The sequence below is a fragment of the Mus musculus genome, chromosome 5, assembly GCF_000001635.26.
Source record: "Mus musculus strain C57BL/6J chromosome 5, GRCm38.p6 C57BL/6J".
Classification (NCBI taxonomy): domain Eukaryota; kingdom Metazoa; phylum Chordata; class Mammalia; order Rodentia; family Muridae; genus Mus; species Mus musculus.
The window spans coordinates 27,387,133-27,402,059 of NC_000071.6; the positions used below are offsets into that span (position 1 = coordinate 27,387,133).

The 14,927-nt window shown below is 42.6% G+C and overlaps 1 protein-coding gene across 4 annotated transcripts in view; it reads left to right on the plus strand.

The window, feature by feature from the left end:
* The window catches only part of Dpp6 (dipeptidylpeptidase 6), a 910,144-nt gene that overhangs the window by 569,776 nt on the left and 325,441 nt on the right, over positions 1-14,927 (plus strand). For all 4 annotated transcript variants that reach the window (NM_010075.2, NM_001198886.1, NM_207282.3 and 1 more), the window contains exon 3: positions 11,782-11,880. In NM_010075.2, coding sequence (NP_034205.1) covers positions 11,782-11,880 — 99 coding nt within the window. The remainder of the gene's footprint in view (positions 1-11,781; positions 11,881-14,927) is intronic.

Genomic DNA, 14,927 nt, shown 5'->3' on the forward strand with positions numbered 1-14,927 from the left:
AGGAGAAAGCCACTGACGTTGAAGATCACACTGAATTAAGACTGGTGTCATGACCAGGCTATGCTCAAGTCTCCATGAGTAAAGACCAACGAGTATTCAGTAGCATAAACATGATGTACAGATTGCTTATTTTGGAATGTTACCACAATTTTATTTAAATGCAGTGCCTGTGACAACTGTTTTGGCTGAGAAATTACATTCTGAACTTTACCACTGAGAAAAGATGAACCCACTGGAGAAGGAGGAAGCCCAGGTGGCCACTGAAAGCCATCATTAGCATTCATGTCACTCGATGATAGCCTGGCTTGGAAAATAAGGAGGGCATAGTAAATGGTCAGTCAGGTGTAAAGACTGATGAAGAGAGCCTGTGGTAACAGGCAGAGAAAGACTTAGACACCAGGCCTGAGTTCCGAGACTGGATGCTGATTCCTCCCACTATCTCTACAGAGCTCTCCATCACAACCATTTCTAGAAGCTGATAAGTGCTTTATGTCATCCTATCTCTGGGGAGGAAAGAGAAGGGCAGACATGAACACTCCCTGGGTATTTCTGAATGTCTGTGGACTGTAAGGGTCTGACCCCAGACTTAGTATGCAAAGGCAAAGAGCATTTATTCTGTAGATACATCTAGCATGTGGGGGTAAACCATTCTTCAAAATGGCAACCTCAGACAAAGGCAAGTAGGCCTTCTTATAGAGAACCAGGAAGAACTCTCTAGAAGGATTAGGTAATCTCTAATGTGATTGGCAGGGGTCAAAGTGGTAACCTTAGTATAATTTTGATTGGCTACTATGCTAGTTCTTCTATATTTAGAGAGTGGGTTAGGTCATCTAAAAGTTCATTGGTGGGTGTTGGGGAGGTCACAGGGGTCAGCTTCTGAATAGCTTGTGCCAGGTAGTCAGTGGTTTGCATTCCTAAGTCATTAACTGTAGGATGAGATAAGACTGCCCAGTACAGCCAGGCAGTGGTGGTGCATGTCTTTAATCCCAGCACGTGGGAGGCAGAGGCAGGTAGATTTCTGAGTTTGAGGCCAGCCTGGTCTACAAAGTGAGTTCCAGGACAGCCAGGGCTATACAGAGAAACCCTGTCTCCAAACAAAACAAACAAAACAAACAAAAACAAAAAACAAAAAACTGCCCAGTACAGATGACCCATCCTGGGATAAGATATTTTCCTATTCTTGTGGTTATCTCCAGGCTCTTCTTTTGGAGGGGGTTTTATGATCTTGTTCTGGATGTTATGGTCTGTTCCTGGAGGTGATATCTTATGGCATAGTTTCTGGGAGTTATAGTCTGTTCCTGGAGGTGGTATATATGGCCTTCTTTTCTAAATTAGGCCTGGTGCTTAAATGGAGAAAATTGGGTTTATGTTGTCCTTTCAGGACCATCTACTAACCTGGACTAGCAAGTAGTTCTTCAGTAACAGGTTACTGAGGTGGGGGGTGGGGGTGGGGGACCAGAGGATCAAAAAGTAGTGTAGATAGTAGCATTTGGGATTGGGAGATCTTGCACCAGCTACACCTTATGCCAAACAAATTTATTAAGATGCTGTACTTACAGTATCTTATATACATATTTCAGGGGAAATGGAATGAGTCAATAGTATCACACAATGGGACAGCCAGCAGAGGCTAATGAAACAATGTTTTACAGTGGGAACACAAGGCATCCATCCCAAGTGCATCACAGACAGGACACAGAGCAGCCTTGATACACATAACCACAGCCCTTCCATGGTGAAGAATTGGTTTTCCAGGATCCAGTGATGTAGCTCTTTCAAGACCCCAGCCCTTGGTCACTACTCACTCTGCCAACCATATTCCTGATTTTACAGAAGGGACTATATTCCTTCTCCATACATCGAGGCCTCAGGGAAATCCTCTAACCACCCTGGCCCCCTAACAATATACTTTCATGGAGATCCATTAACAAAATTAAGTATGTGTGCAGTAACAAAATGGTCCTTGTCTGTTTTGGTGGCTCTGGTCAGCCACAGCCAGCTTGTCTTCACCCATGTCTACTGTTACCCTCAACTGAGGGCTAGAGCAGCCTCACATGTTATATGACCACACAGGGAACTGAGGAGGGACACTCACCTTCCCCATAACTGAAGAAATGTCCCTAGGGCTAAACAGGAGGCAGATCATCTGATGAACCTGTGTTTCCTTGAAATTATGGCTATGGTGGTTGCTGGGAATATGGGTCTATGGATTGAGAAGCAAAGGGGTAGACTCCAGGGGAGCTAATCCATGTCAACCATACAAGGGTGAACCCTAGATTTGAACTACCCAAGGACTGTGATCGGCGAACCTTGAATCTGAATGGTGCATTCAAATTATCCTTGCAGTTGAAACAGATCTGGAAGGATTGGTTTATTGTGAGTTGCAGACTCAGAGTGACTGAGCAGTGAGTTGTTGGAATCATCTTTAACTCTCTCTCTCTCTCTCTCTTGACTTCCCCTTATTAACTCTAGACAGACTGTCTGGTAGAGCTTGCTTGTCTGTGGAACCCTTGTACTAAAGGCCTATTTTCCCTAAAGATGGCAATTCACTCTTGTTATTCATGTGTGCATTAAGGCCAAGGCAAATACAATGTGAGTTTATTTGTAAAGGCTTTTCAGGTCTTGCTCCATTATACTCCAACGTTAAAGAAACATAACCCAGAAGAAGTAGATCTAACGATGGTGTTCCTTGTTTTCTCTGGAGCCTGTCACCAAGAAAGCATATTGGAAAACTATAAACTAATGTGATATACATCCAGAACAATGCTCTCCAAGGCACTGGCTAATATGGGTGGTGGTTTAGTGAACAGTTACCAAGGCAATTATTCACAAGTTTAGGTTCAGGGTCAGAGAACTGAAGAGAAATGGGCCATGGTGAACCAAGCAGGTTAGGAACCAGAGGATGATCAGGCTGAAATGAGCACTGCCTTATTTAGAAGCGAAGCCATTGCCTTAAACCCCACTGGACCCATCAGCTGTAGCTTCTGCGCTTGAACTTTCTCATATCATGGATTCACATCCATGAGTGCTGGACCTCTCTGAAGAAAACCTATAAAAATCACCAGGTTTAACTCATCATATATAGACAAATTCTTTTTCCTTAGATATATTTATTTTATGTGAATGTGTATTTGCCTGAGTGCATGTATATATATATCATGTGCATGTAGAACCTGCAGAAATAAGGAGAAGGCATTAGATTCCTCTGGAGTTGAAGTTGCAGGTGATTCTGAGCCACCTTGTGGTGGGAGTAAAACCTGGGTCTCCTGCAAGAACACCAAGTACTCTTAGCCTCTAAGCAATGTCTGCAGACCACATGCCCAGTTTCATATCCTTCTCAAGTGAGTAGATTACTATACATGCAGAAGAACTCTGAAAGTCCTAGCTGGTTGCAAATTGAAGACCTGAAACGGTACACATAGTGGGCTAGACAGTGTCTTCACAAAGATCTTCCCATTTAAGCCTCTCAAGATATGGTTACCCTGAGGTAGCCCACAGATTCTAAGCACATGGACAAACAGAGTTGACAAAGACAGAAAAGGAGCTATCCGTGTTCTCAGGAAGCAAGGGTAGGCATGATGCTTCATTGGGCCCAGAATCTCTGGTAGGAAGCTGAAGACCAGAACAGATGTTTCTTTAGAGCTCTAAGGCTACAAACCTATTGGCCAATGTGGTCCAGTGAAACAGCATTTGCCCCTAATATTGTGAGAAAATAGTGTTCTGCCCCTACCACCACCACCAGCAACACTTAGCTGTGGTGCTTTGGTATGCTCACAGGAGAATGCCTATTTTGAGGTGGCATGGGTACCCATGCTTACTTTGCAAGCTTGGGAGAAGTCATAGCTAGAGGGAACTGTGCAGTCAGGCTGAGAGAAGAGCCTAACTGAACATGCCTCCCCTCCCATTCTTCCCATTACTGCCACAGAAATAAAGCCCTGGGCTCCTTCCTTGGTCTTCAGAGCACTCCTTTTGGCTAGGATGTTTAATTCTTATTCATCTTTGCCATTGTGAAAATAATAGAAATATGTTCAGCTTAATGTTATATTTTCCCAAATTTCAGAGGAAAAGTCAAGTGTCTCCAGCGTGGACTTTTTATTTTTCTTTCTTCTGATATGTATTCAGTAGACATTAGTTTCATGTACAATTTGAATTAACAGAGATGGCAATTAAATAGAGAATAATCAACAGAGCCAGCAAAATTCTGAATTAAAATGTGATTTCCTTAGAACATATGATGCTTTCTAAAGCCCAGGGTCCTCTTGAGGTACATGTGGAGCACAGTGTATGGCACAGGATCTGGAGTTAGTGAGTCTACCCTTGTTACTCCTGCTGAAGAGCTGACTACCCACTCCTTCTCTGTTGGGAGCCCTGTATACCTGGGTCATGCTGCTGATGCACTGCCCTTAGGAAGGTTTAGTTGGCTCACTTGGTGTTGATGGATCAGTTAGACACACATTGTCTGAGACCTTACATTTAGGTGAGAATACAAACTATGACCACCACATACCTGTAGTATTTACTTCTCTCATTGCTACTACAGCACACATGACAAAAGCAACTTGAGAAAGAGGTGGTTGGGGAGGCATGGGACAGAAGCATGAGGCAGCTGGTCAGGAATCAGAGAGAGATGGACACTGGTGATCACATTCTTTTTTTTATATAGTCAGTCCAGGACCATAGCCCCTGGTATTGCCATCCACATTAAGGATGGATCTAACCTAATCTAGAAACTCCCAGACATTCTCAGAGGCTTGTTTAAATGGTGATTCTAAGTGCTATCAGTATGACAATCAAGAGTAGCCATCATATGACTTTATTAATACTCAGTGCTGCCAAGAATATATATTTTTAAAGTAATGAATTAACAAAAATCACCATGATAATCCATTTCTCCTATTGTTAAATCCAGCTCCCAGACTTTCTGTTTTTCTCTGTTCCTGGTTTTAGGCTTCACTCATGCTGCTCTTTATGTTATGTTTACCACCCAGTGCTCACAGACCATCATCATGAAAGTCAGTTACCTCATCTGCATTGCCTTCCTTTTCTTTGCTCAGTGACATTAATTAAGGTCATTAATCTCCATATTTCATAACAATATGTGAACTTGGTTTTATAAATGCTTTCTATGCCCATCCATCTTCAATTATCCTTTGCCTCTTGGGAAATGGTCATGTCTGTAAGTCCACTCCAGCATGGACACATACTTCACCATGGACACTGTCTTTAGTAGGGTTTTATTGCTGTAAACAGACATCACAACCAGGTAACTCTTATAAGAACAACATTTAACTGGAGCTGGCTTACAGGTTCAGAGGTTCAGTCCACTGTCATTAAGGTGGGAACATGGCAGCATCCAGGCAGGCATGGTTCAAGAGGAGCTGAGAGTTCTACGTCTTGTTCCAAAAGCAAAAAGAGGAAGATTGACTTCTAGGCAGCTAGGACAAGGGTTGTAAAGCCAATGCTCACAGTGACACACCTACTCCAACAAGGCCACAACTTTTAATAGTGCCACTATCTGGACCAAGCATATACAAACTATAACAGGCTCATACTCCAGCACGAGCACATATTCCACTATGGGCACACACTCCACCACCTATATTCTCCTTCCTAGGCTTTCTTTCAGCTATAGAAATATTTTAAATCTTTTTATCAAAGTCTCCAATGACATGGTAACAGGATTGCTTATTAAGTAGGCAATATTAATAACACACCAAATGAATTTATATTCTCACATATCCCTTGAAGACTCGAAGTATGGCTGCAGCCATAAGAGGAAAACTATAGCATATCATTAAATAATTTGCTGTCAAGCACTCAAGTCTAATATAGTCTTATTTCCTCAGATACACCAAGAGTTACAATTAACTTCTTGTTATCTGGACCCTGGATCCTTAAGCAAACCATTTTCTTTGTAGTTTTGCTGGATTCTTTCTACAAGACCAGAAGAGTAGACAGTGCTTACAGGGGATATGCTGAGTATAAAAGCAAGCTGGGAAGAGTACACCATCCAGCATCTACCTTTAAATGTTGTACTTTTGTGTGCTGATCAACAGAAATTTGGAGATAGCTACGTCTTGTTAATAGATAGTCTTGTTGATTGGGTCATGCTACTGTAACAAAATGCACCAACTCATGGCCAATGGGTAATAAGATTTTATTTTCTGATACTACTAGAAGGTGAAAATCCAATGTCATAGTGCAGCTGACATTCTTTTCTAGTGGGGTCTCACTTTGGCTTGCTCATGGCAGCTTTTTGCTGTGTCTTCATGGCTCTCTCTCTTCTCTCTCTCTCTCTCTCTCTCTCTCTCTCTCTCTCTCTCTCTCTCTCTCTCCCCTCTCTCTCTCTATGTGTGTATGTGTGTATATATGTATGTGTGCATGGTGAGGAGAACATATAAAAAAGAATGCTCTTCTTCTGCCTCTGTCTTCAAATATAGTCACCTCAATGTTTATGGCCCCAGACAATACATTGTGGATGGTACACTATTTCATAAAAACAATTGCACATGGGTCTCTTTGATGGCCATAGGCACTAACACAGTAGGCTTTTTGACCTTCAAAGACTGACACCCACTTTAATAACAAGGGATAGACACTTCATCCTGTGAGGCCTTGACTTTTGGGCCCAGATCCCACATGGAAAGGCTAGGTAGTGTGGCATCTGCTTGTAATCCCAGAACTGGGGAGGTGAACACAGGAGAAGCTGGCCAAAGAGCCTGGCCTAATCTGTGGACTTCAGGCCAGTGAGAGTCCCTATTTCTATTTTTAAAGGTTGCCTTTTATTTTATTTCAAATTATGCAGGGGGAGGGCAGGTTAAGTGCTCATATGAGCAGGTGTCCACAGAAACCAGATGAGGGAATCAGATTCCTAAAAGGAAGAGTTATAGATGGTTGTGAGCCATGTAATTTGGGTGCTGGGAGCCAAACTCAGATTCTTAGCAATAATCTTACCTGCTGAACTATCTCTCCATCTCACAGAGAGTATTTCATAGAAAAAGGCTAGTCTCCAAATGTATAGAGACAAATGTATATGCACACACACACACACACACACATGCACATACACACAGTAAGAATGCTATACATAGTTGTGTGCTACAATATAGACAAGCATGGGAAGAGATGCTTTCTGATGATTTTAATTATCTGTTAAGGGCAGAGGAAGGGCTAAGAACTCACAGTGATGATTTCACAGCCACAAGACCGAACCCATTAAGCAGAGCCTTGGCCAAGGGAACTGACATGTGGATCTTATTTATGTTTAAATAAAACCATTTATTCTAATTAATATGCATCTAAATAGAGGGAGGAATAGTGAATACATGCACACATTCAGCCTGTGTGTGTGTGTGTAAGAGACAAGATGAAAAGTCCTCAGGCTTAGTAGATTCAATTCATTAAAGGACAAAGGCCAATACATAGATTTTAAAGTTTTTATTTATTTTAAATATATATATAGAAATGGACCGAAGGGTCTGAAGAGGAGTTGAATACTTTTGATGGATTGAATTAAGAAGTTATATGAACAGTAAGGGAGAATTTCTTGTTTTATGGTTATACATAAGAAAACTGAAGGTTTTATACAAGTGTTTCAATTAAAAAGTGCAGTGTGTATAATTTGATTATACTGCTACTTTTCATAGGTATCTTTAAAGACATGAACTTTTGGGGTAAATTACCATTTGTGGGACTTTTATAAACTGTGGACATAGCCATAGACAATATACTATAGCAACACTGAGATTTGTTGAACTGAAGTAAGCAAGGGCAGTGGAGTGGGGTGGGAAGCCAAGCTTTCTCCATTCTGAAGAAGTTGGTTGGGCACCTACAGTGTGTGAAGGCCCTAAGAATGTGAAGGCAATGCCCCTCTCTTAAATAGGAGAAGGAAAAAATTCAAGCTCATGCAGAATAAATGCTCAAAGATAGTGATGGATTCAATGCTAACTTGGTAGAAAAGACAGTGTGACCATTATGATCCAGTCTGAAAGAAACGTCTAGGGAAGACTGTCTCTCTACCCTCTACCCAAAATGGCCAGGAGGGGATGAGACACCTTAGAGTACCTGCTGCAAGTTTTAGCATGCCCTATGGTGATGAGGACTATTTCACGTTTTAAAATCCCTACTAAAGATATTCCCAACCATTATCCTCTTTAATAGCATCAGTGTCCAAGAGACATCTCAGAAAACGGAATGGGGCTGAGAAACTCACCTAAATATTCGTCCTCATCTCTGTACCACTGCAGCCCACAGCAAACCTGGTAACTAGTATGGCAAGTTGATTGGAAGAATCATGTACTCGTCTAGGTTCAAGCTAAAGGGCTAAGAGAAACTAAGGCACTACAAGGAACTAGGCATGTTGTCTTCCCATGTTGGTCACAGGCATGGGGAAGCTATAGAGGAACACACATTGGTGCGGGCTTCAGAAGCAGCAACACGAGGTCCATGCACACCTGGAATGGAATGCTACGCTTGAAGGAAGGACCAGGCAGAAACGCACAGAACCCAAACACACATAACAGAGGGTGAGAATATAGTGACTAGGAGAGGCTTGAGGCTGGGGAGTAGCCTGTCCTAAATCTGGGTCCACTGTGAGAGAAGCTGTGATCCAGATGCTACCCAAACCATCAGTGTCATTTCTAAGGCCACACCTCCAGGAGTCTCCAACACCCAGGACTCCTGTGTGACATATGCTGGGCCCCAATGTAGTAGTTCACTAATACTGGCTCAAGACAAGGAAAGATGGAGGCCTGAGAAATTCAATCAGGAGGGGAAATGGAAAGCAGCATTTTAGATTTTAAAAGAACAATAGATGTGATTAAAGAAGACAGGGGCCTGGCAGTGGTGGCGCACACCTTTAATCCTAGCACTTGGAAGGCAGAGGCAGGGGGATTTCTGAGTTTGAGGTCATCCTGACCTACAGAGTGAGTTCCAGGATAGCCAGGGCTACACAGAGAAGCCCCGTCTCGGGAAAAAAAAAATTTTAAATTAATAAATAAATTTTAAAAATTAAAAATAAAGAAGACAGAGGAGCCTCTCATCTTGTAAAGCCAATCAGGAATTTTAAAGATGAAAATATACTTAATTTTTATTTAAGACCTTAGTCTTAGTGTGTCTTAAAGCTGGGTGAGAAGCTATCAGGCACACTGAAATATCAGAGACAGGACTGAAGGAATCAGGTAGATGTGCTCAAAGACAGAAGCCAGCAAGAGCTGTGGAGGCTGCCTGAGGGCCCAGGTAGAGCTTTAGAAGCTGGTACATGAAGGACAAGAGAAGGGTGGAGTTAAATGACAAATTTTTGTAATTTCTGGTGTGAAGACTCACTCTTGGGCTATAGTACAACGGACTCTTCCACCAGATTTGAAAAGGAAACCCACCAGGGAGCATTGTCTTACAAAATATCTAAGAATTATGGGAGAATCCATATACCTTCACCTCCAGCTGTTTCCTGAACATGTTGTCTTCTTTGCCAATAAAACATGTCCTCAAAACACCAAAGCCACTGGCAGTTCATGCTTGTAACCCTTCCTAGCATGCATGTTCTTTTATTGCTTGTATCTGGGCTAAACTGTTTCTTCCTTAGGAAAGCCTTCCCAGAATTCCTTTTCAATCTTATTCCTGCTGCCCATGGGGATAACCTGGCTGTCTCGAGACTGTTGCACTGTTACTATTGTGTTCTGGGTGCTTGTTTGACTTTGACTCTCATGGTTCCATGAGATACCTGCAGTTGGGCTCACCATGCCTTGAGAACACATAAGTCAGGTGATCATGTCCATTGTCACCTCCGAACTATAAACCAGTGGATTGTATAATAGCCACACTAGGGCCCAAAGACGCAGCAGAGAGCAACTACAGAAGGTGATTATGGGCAAAGTCAAGTTTCCTGCCTAAATGAAACACACACACACACACACACACACACACACACTAATACATATACACATTCACATGCATACACTCACATAATACTCATACACTCACACACATACACTCACATACTCACACACACTCACATGCATACACCTACATAATACTCATACACTCATACATACACACACACTCACATACACATACATTCACAGTATTTCTATCACAAACTGCCACTCTACTTGTCTTTGTATGTTTATTTTAAAATGTTTAAAACAACTAAGAGATTTTTAAATTTACTTATTTCATTTTATTTAAAAATGTGAATGTCCATGTATATGTATATGTCCCACAAATATGCTTGATGTCCACAGAGGCCAAAACACGTAGAATTTTAAGCTGTCTTTTTCTGTGATACTTGGGTGGCAGACAGAAAGCCATGAGATGGAAGGCTTGGCTTGTTTTAAGATGTTGTGTTTGGAATCTTGATTGCTCCATATGCAGTCACTGATCATGTCTCACAATAAGGATACCTTTTATTTTATCTCTGTAATTTTGAAGAATTTTATTCACAATAATCCCACTTAGAATTTAGGAAACCACTTCATCCACAAGTCCTAATGCATTTCAGAAATGGTTCAGTTAAAGTAGGGCCCTTTGTTAGGGTAACAGCAGAGAGGGAGTTGATATGCAGGTCTGTGTGGTCCACACAGGTACATGTGGCTTTTCTTGTGATGTCTGTAATATATAACATCAGAGAAGCCAGAAGGCAGGATCACAAGGGGATCAGTAGAATCTATGAGAGGAGACACTAAAAGTGCTGGAGGCTTTGTTCTAAGATCACTCTTTGTTCCATATGCAATCCCCACAGAGTTCCTTGCTTTGGTCAGACATACTATACATCTGGAAATATAAAATTAAGACAGGCAAGTGGAGCTACAGAGAATGGACACAATGATGGCCCCAAGACGGCTCAATAGCCAGAAATTGGCAAGAGACACAAACACAACCCAACACCAGTTGTAAAAGACAGCAACCTGGAGCAGAGTGCTTGGCTGTCATGCACAAGGCCTTAGGCTCAATCCTCTGCACCCCTGAGAAGACAAATAAAACATCCATTAAAAAAAAACCAAAACAAAACAACAACAACAACAAAAAACCAAACCCATGCTACCTCATATAGAATTCACACAAAGCTAATTAGTTGATCTTATCCCACATCATAGCTGATGAAATGAAGATCCAAGTCTTTAAATAAATCCAGTGAATTTGGCATTTTCCAGTTAAAAGGACAGGGAAGGAAGCAAGCATTCCAGGTAGACAAAGAATTTGGTACTTCTACTTAAGGTGCCATCTCTTATTCACACAAAACAAGAGAAGTAGCTTGGACAGTCTAGCCTAGTCAGGCCTTGTGGAGAACCTTGAGCATCTTTCCGAAGAAGATAAATGGATTTTGTGGCTCTAGTGGAGATAGCCTCTTATGAGGGAGAGCCAAAATCCAGGGCATTTTGACCTCTGTAAATAGGATAAAAGCTAGCAGATTTTTTCAAATCTTTTCGAGAGGGGTCATTAACTGAGCATGTCTTCTCAGGGTGGATATTAGTTCAAGGACAACCTAAGCTTCTCCCAGGTGTTTTCAGTCAAGATGGGGGAGTGCTGGCCTGGAAGTCTGCAGACAGATAAACAAGAACGAACCTTTAACTTAAAGATAGCCAGGGACAGATGACATAAATGGGGACTAAATATCTAAGGGGTGTTTCCTGTATCTTTGAACACCCAGAAGCCCACTTATCTACATGGGACCATTGAGCTCAGTTCTGGACAAGCATATCTTTTCTCTTGATCATCCATATAAGCTTTGAGACACATGTTCACTTCTGCAGTTGTTTAACACTCTGTCTTTTCTTTCTCCAGCGGAAGATACCAGTCTGTCTCAGAAGAAAAAAGTGACTGTGGAAGATCTCTTCAGTGAAGACTTCAAAATCCATGACCCAGAGGCAAAGTGGATAAGCAGTAAGTCGATAGTCCTTAGAGCACCTGGGAGGGCCTCCCACTCCCACCTCCTCTCCATCACCTCTGTGTGGATGACGCTCCCCAGAGGCTCTGATCTCTGGATGAGACTGTCAAAGAATCACCATTATAAAAACATGTGACCCAAGATAGTCACTCCTTACTCTATAGGCTACCTCACAGGCATCAGCTAGGCCTCAGCTTTGTGAGAAATGGGTCTGCTGAGGACCCATCCTCCATCACCCTCCTTGAGTTGCCTTCTTCATGGAGCCATTACCTCTCTCAGCAGGTTGCTAAGCAACAGAGCCCTTGGTGCCTCTGCTGAGTCTGCCTTCTCCAAGATGCTGGCCTTCAGCTCACTTTCACTCACCAGGGAACTTTGCTGTGACCAAGGACTGAACTAGGTCACTGCCAAATACAGGGGTCTGTGCAGATGCTGAGAAGTCCACCTCAAGTCTAACCTGGATCCCACCTCATTTTCTAGTTTGGGGGACTTTCTTCTTAAACAACAAAACAAAACAGAACAGTATGCAGACGGCCATCTGTTCCTGACTCTTGATGCCCAGGATAATGAATTTCCTCTAAGGGGGTCTGAAATCCCATGAGCCTCCTCCCTGGTCCTCACTCGCAGGCTGTATCTCTCCTGCTGTACCCATCCCTGGCTGCACTTTGCATTGTGTTCCCTTTAGGGGTTGCTCTTAAAAGTGACCCCTCAGGTTGGTAAACCTTTCCAGTTCATGGGGCCCAGACCCAATCCTTGCTTTTCTAACCAACAGTTTCAGAGAGCAACAGAGTTCCTGAGAGACTGGAAAGGCAGAGCTGGTCTGCAGCACAGTGGGCTGGCCACCCACCTGACACCCAGTTTTGTGTCCTTTGTATTGTATCAATGTGTGATGTGTGATGTGTGTGTGTGTGTGTGTACACATGCATACATTTGTGTTTTGACCCAGTGTTTAGGCAGGTCTGAGGGCTCAGGCAATGTTCAAGGTCAGGTCTTGAGAATAAAACACTCACCTTGGGAACTCGAAAATGCATTCTGTCGAGAAACATTGATCCTAACTCAGTAGATGCAGAAAGACGGGATCCACTTTCTCATTCTCCATGGGAAGACATTTTGGAGACCGTGATGATCTTAAACGGATGGCTAGGGTTTGTTAGATAAGAGAGAACAGACCTCTGGGAAATGTACATCTAAAACATCAGTCTGTGCCAAACTGTGATCAGAAGAACCAAATGCAAGCTGAGATACAATTCCCAAGGATGAGAAAGTAAAACAAATTCAAATAGCAAGGCAAAAGCAGGTTCCAGGGATACATGGAAAGGTAGAAAAAAGGGGTACCAGATCCAACTCTGGGGTTTAGAGCTCACTGGGGGACAGGGCCACAGGGGATAGAAAGATTCCAGGTGGGGTCAAAGAGTAGATGTGCATTATTTTTTTTTGTTTGTTTGTTTTTTGTTTTTTGTTTTTTTTTTAGGTTGTCATGGTTTCTGACAACCTAGTCCTAAACTAACAGTCTAAATGAAGAGGCAGAGGGAGGAGGTGGGGAGAAGTAGCTGCGGACAGGAAAAGAAAAGGAGGAGAGGGGGAGAAAGAGAGAGAGAGAAGGAGGGAAGGGGGAGGGGAAGGAAGGTGAAGGGAGGAAAGGGGATGTGGGGGAGGGGAGGGGATGTGGGGGAGGGGAGGGGAGGGAGAAGGATGCTACAGAAAGGAGGAACAGATTACATAGTTTGCTGAAAGTCCTTCCTCCCCTGCTGTCAGCAACAACTTTTGAGAGCAGATTCTGATGAAATGAGAAGCTGCCTAGAGATATGCTGAGTCAACTGGACACAAGGGAAACCAGCCAGAGCCCCTCCCCCACACTGGGAGTTAATTTAATTCTCCTCTTTCTTTCCCCCTTCTCCCCACCCCACCCCCCACCTCCTCTGGATCATCTTCTGATAAGCATTTACCTGTCAGTAAGCACCCCACATCATTGAGCCATTTGCTTGCCACAGATTCACTAATCCTGTTTTCAGATGTGTAAAATGAGGCAGACCTTTTAAGTAACTCAGGCCAGAGCCCAGATCAACCTAATTTTCTCTGGTGTTTCCAAACTGCCACACCAGGTGGAATCCAGATCTCTCCAATTCAGGAAATTCTCTTCCAACCTCACCAGCTACCTTTTCTGGTTTTTACCTTTTCGGTGAATATTTCAGAGTTCCCACCATCTTTTTAACTTCTCTGTTCTTGAAAATAACAGAACAGGAGGGAAATAGAAAGGTTCTCTACTGAGACAGTAACTAAGGTTTGTTTTGGGGAAGATTGTTTGCTTCTTTTGTAGACCAATCACTGACATTACTATGTATCTGGGATTTAATATTGGGGCTCATGGTCTAGAAGTAAAGGATCTGGTTTATCATAAGGACACATACTAGTTTGGAGTTTTAAGTTTTAAGATTATAGTCCTTAATTAGTTCTTTTAAAATAAATTAATGGTTTCATTGGTAGTTTAATACTTGCATAAGTGAATAAAATGTAATTGATAGTAAAATTATAAAACCCTAAGCAAAGCTCCATGACCTCAGAATGGCCATTCTGGCTGTCAGACATTCACTGAGGTGTAGAGAGCTGGAGCTGGGCTGGTGTGTGTGTGTGTGTGTGTGTGCACGCACGTGTGCACCTGTGCATGTGTCGCTATACCACATGAGCTATGCCTTTATTATTAGAGTAGTGATTTTTATTTACTTCATTGTGTCCTAAGACTACCTGCTCTGACAGCTTTAAATCATCTAGAATCCTGAAGCTTTTGTAGAATCCCCTTGTATGTTTATTATAACCAAAGAAGAACAAAAAACTAACAGAGCTGACAGAGCCCACAGGCTCCTGGCAGGTCCATCTTGCATGCATGTGGGAGAGAGGCTAGTAACAGGTAGTCCCTCCACATGTGTGCTCCATTGAGTGACACCTCATATTTGCCACAGTAGGTGACAGTAGGTGTACTGCCCTCTCAAACCTTTGGGTGCTGTGAAGAGACACCAGGACCAAAGTAACTCTCATAACAGAAAACATT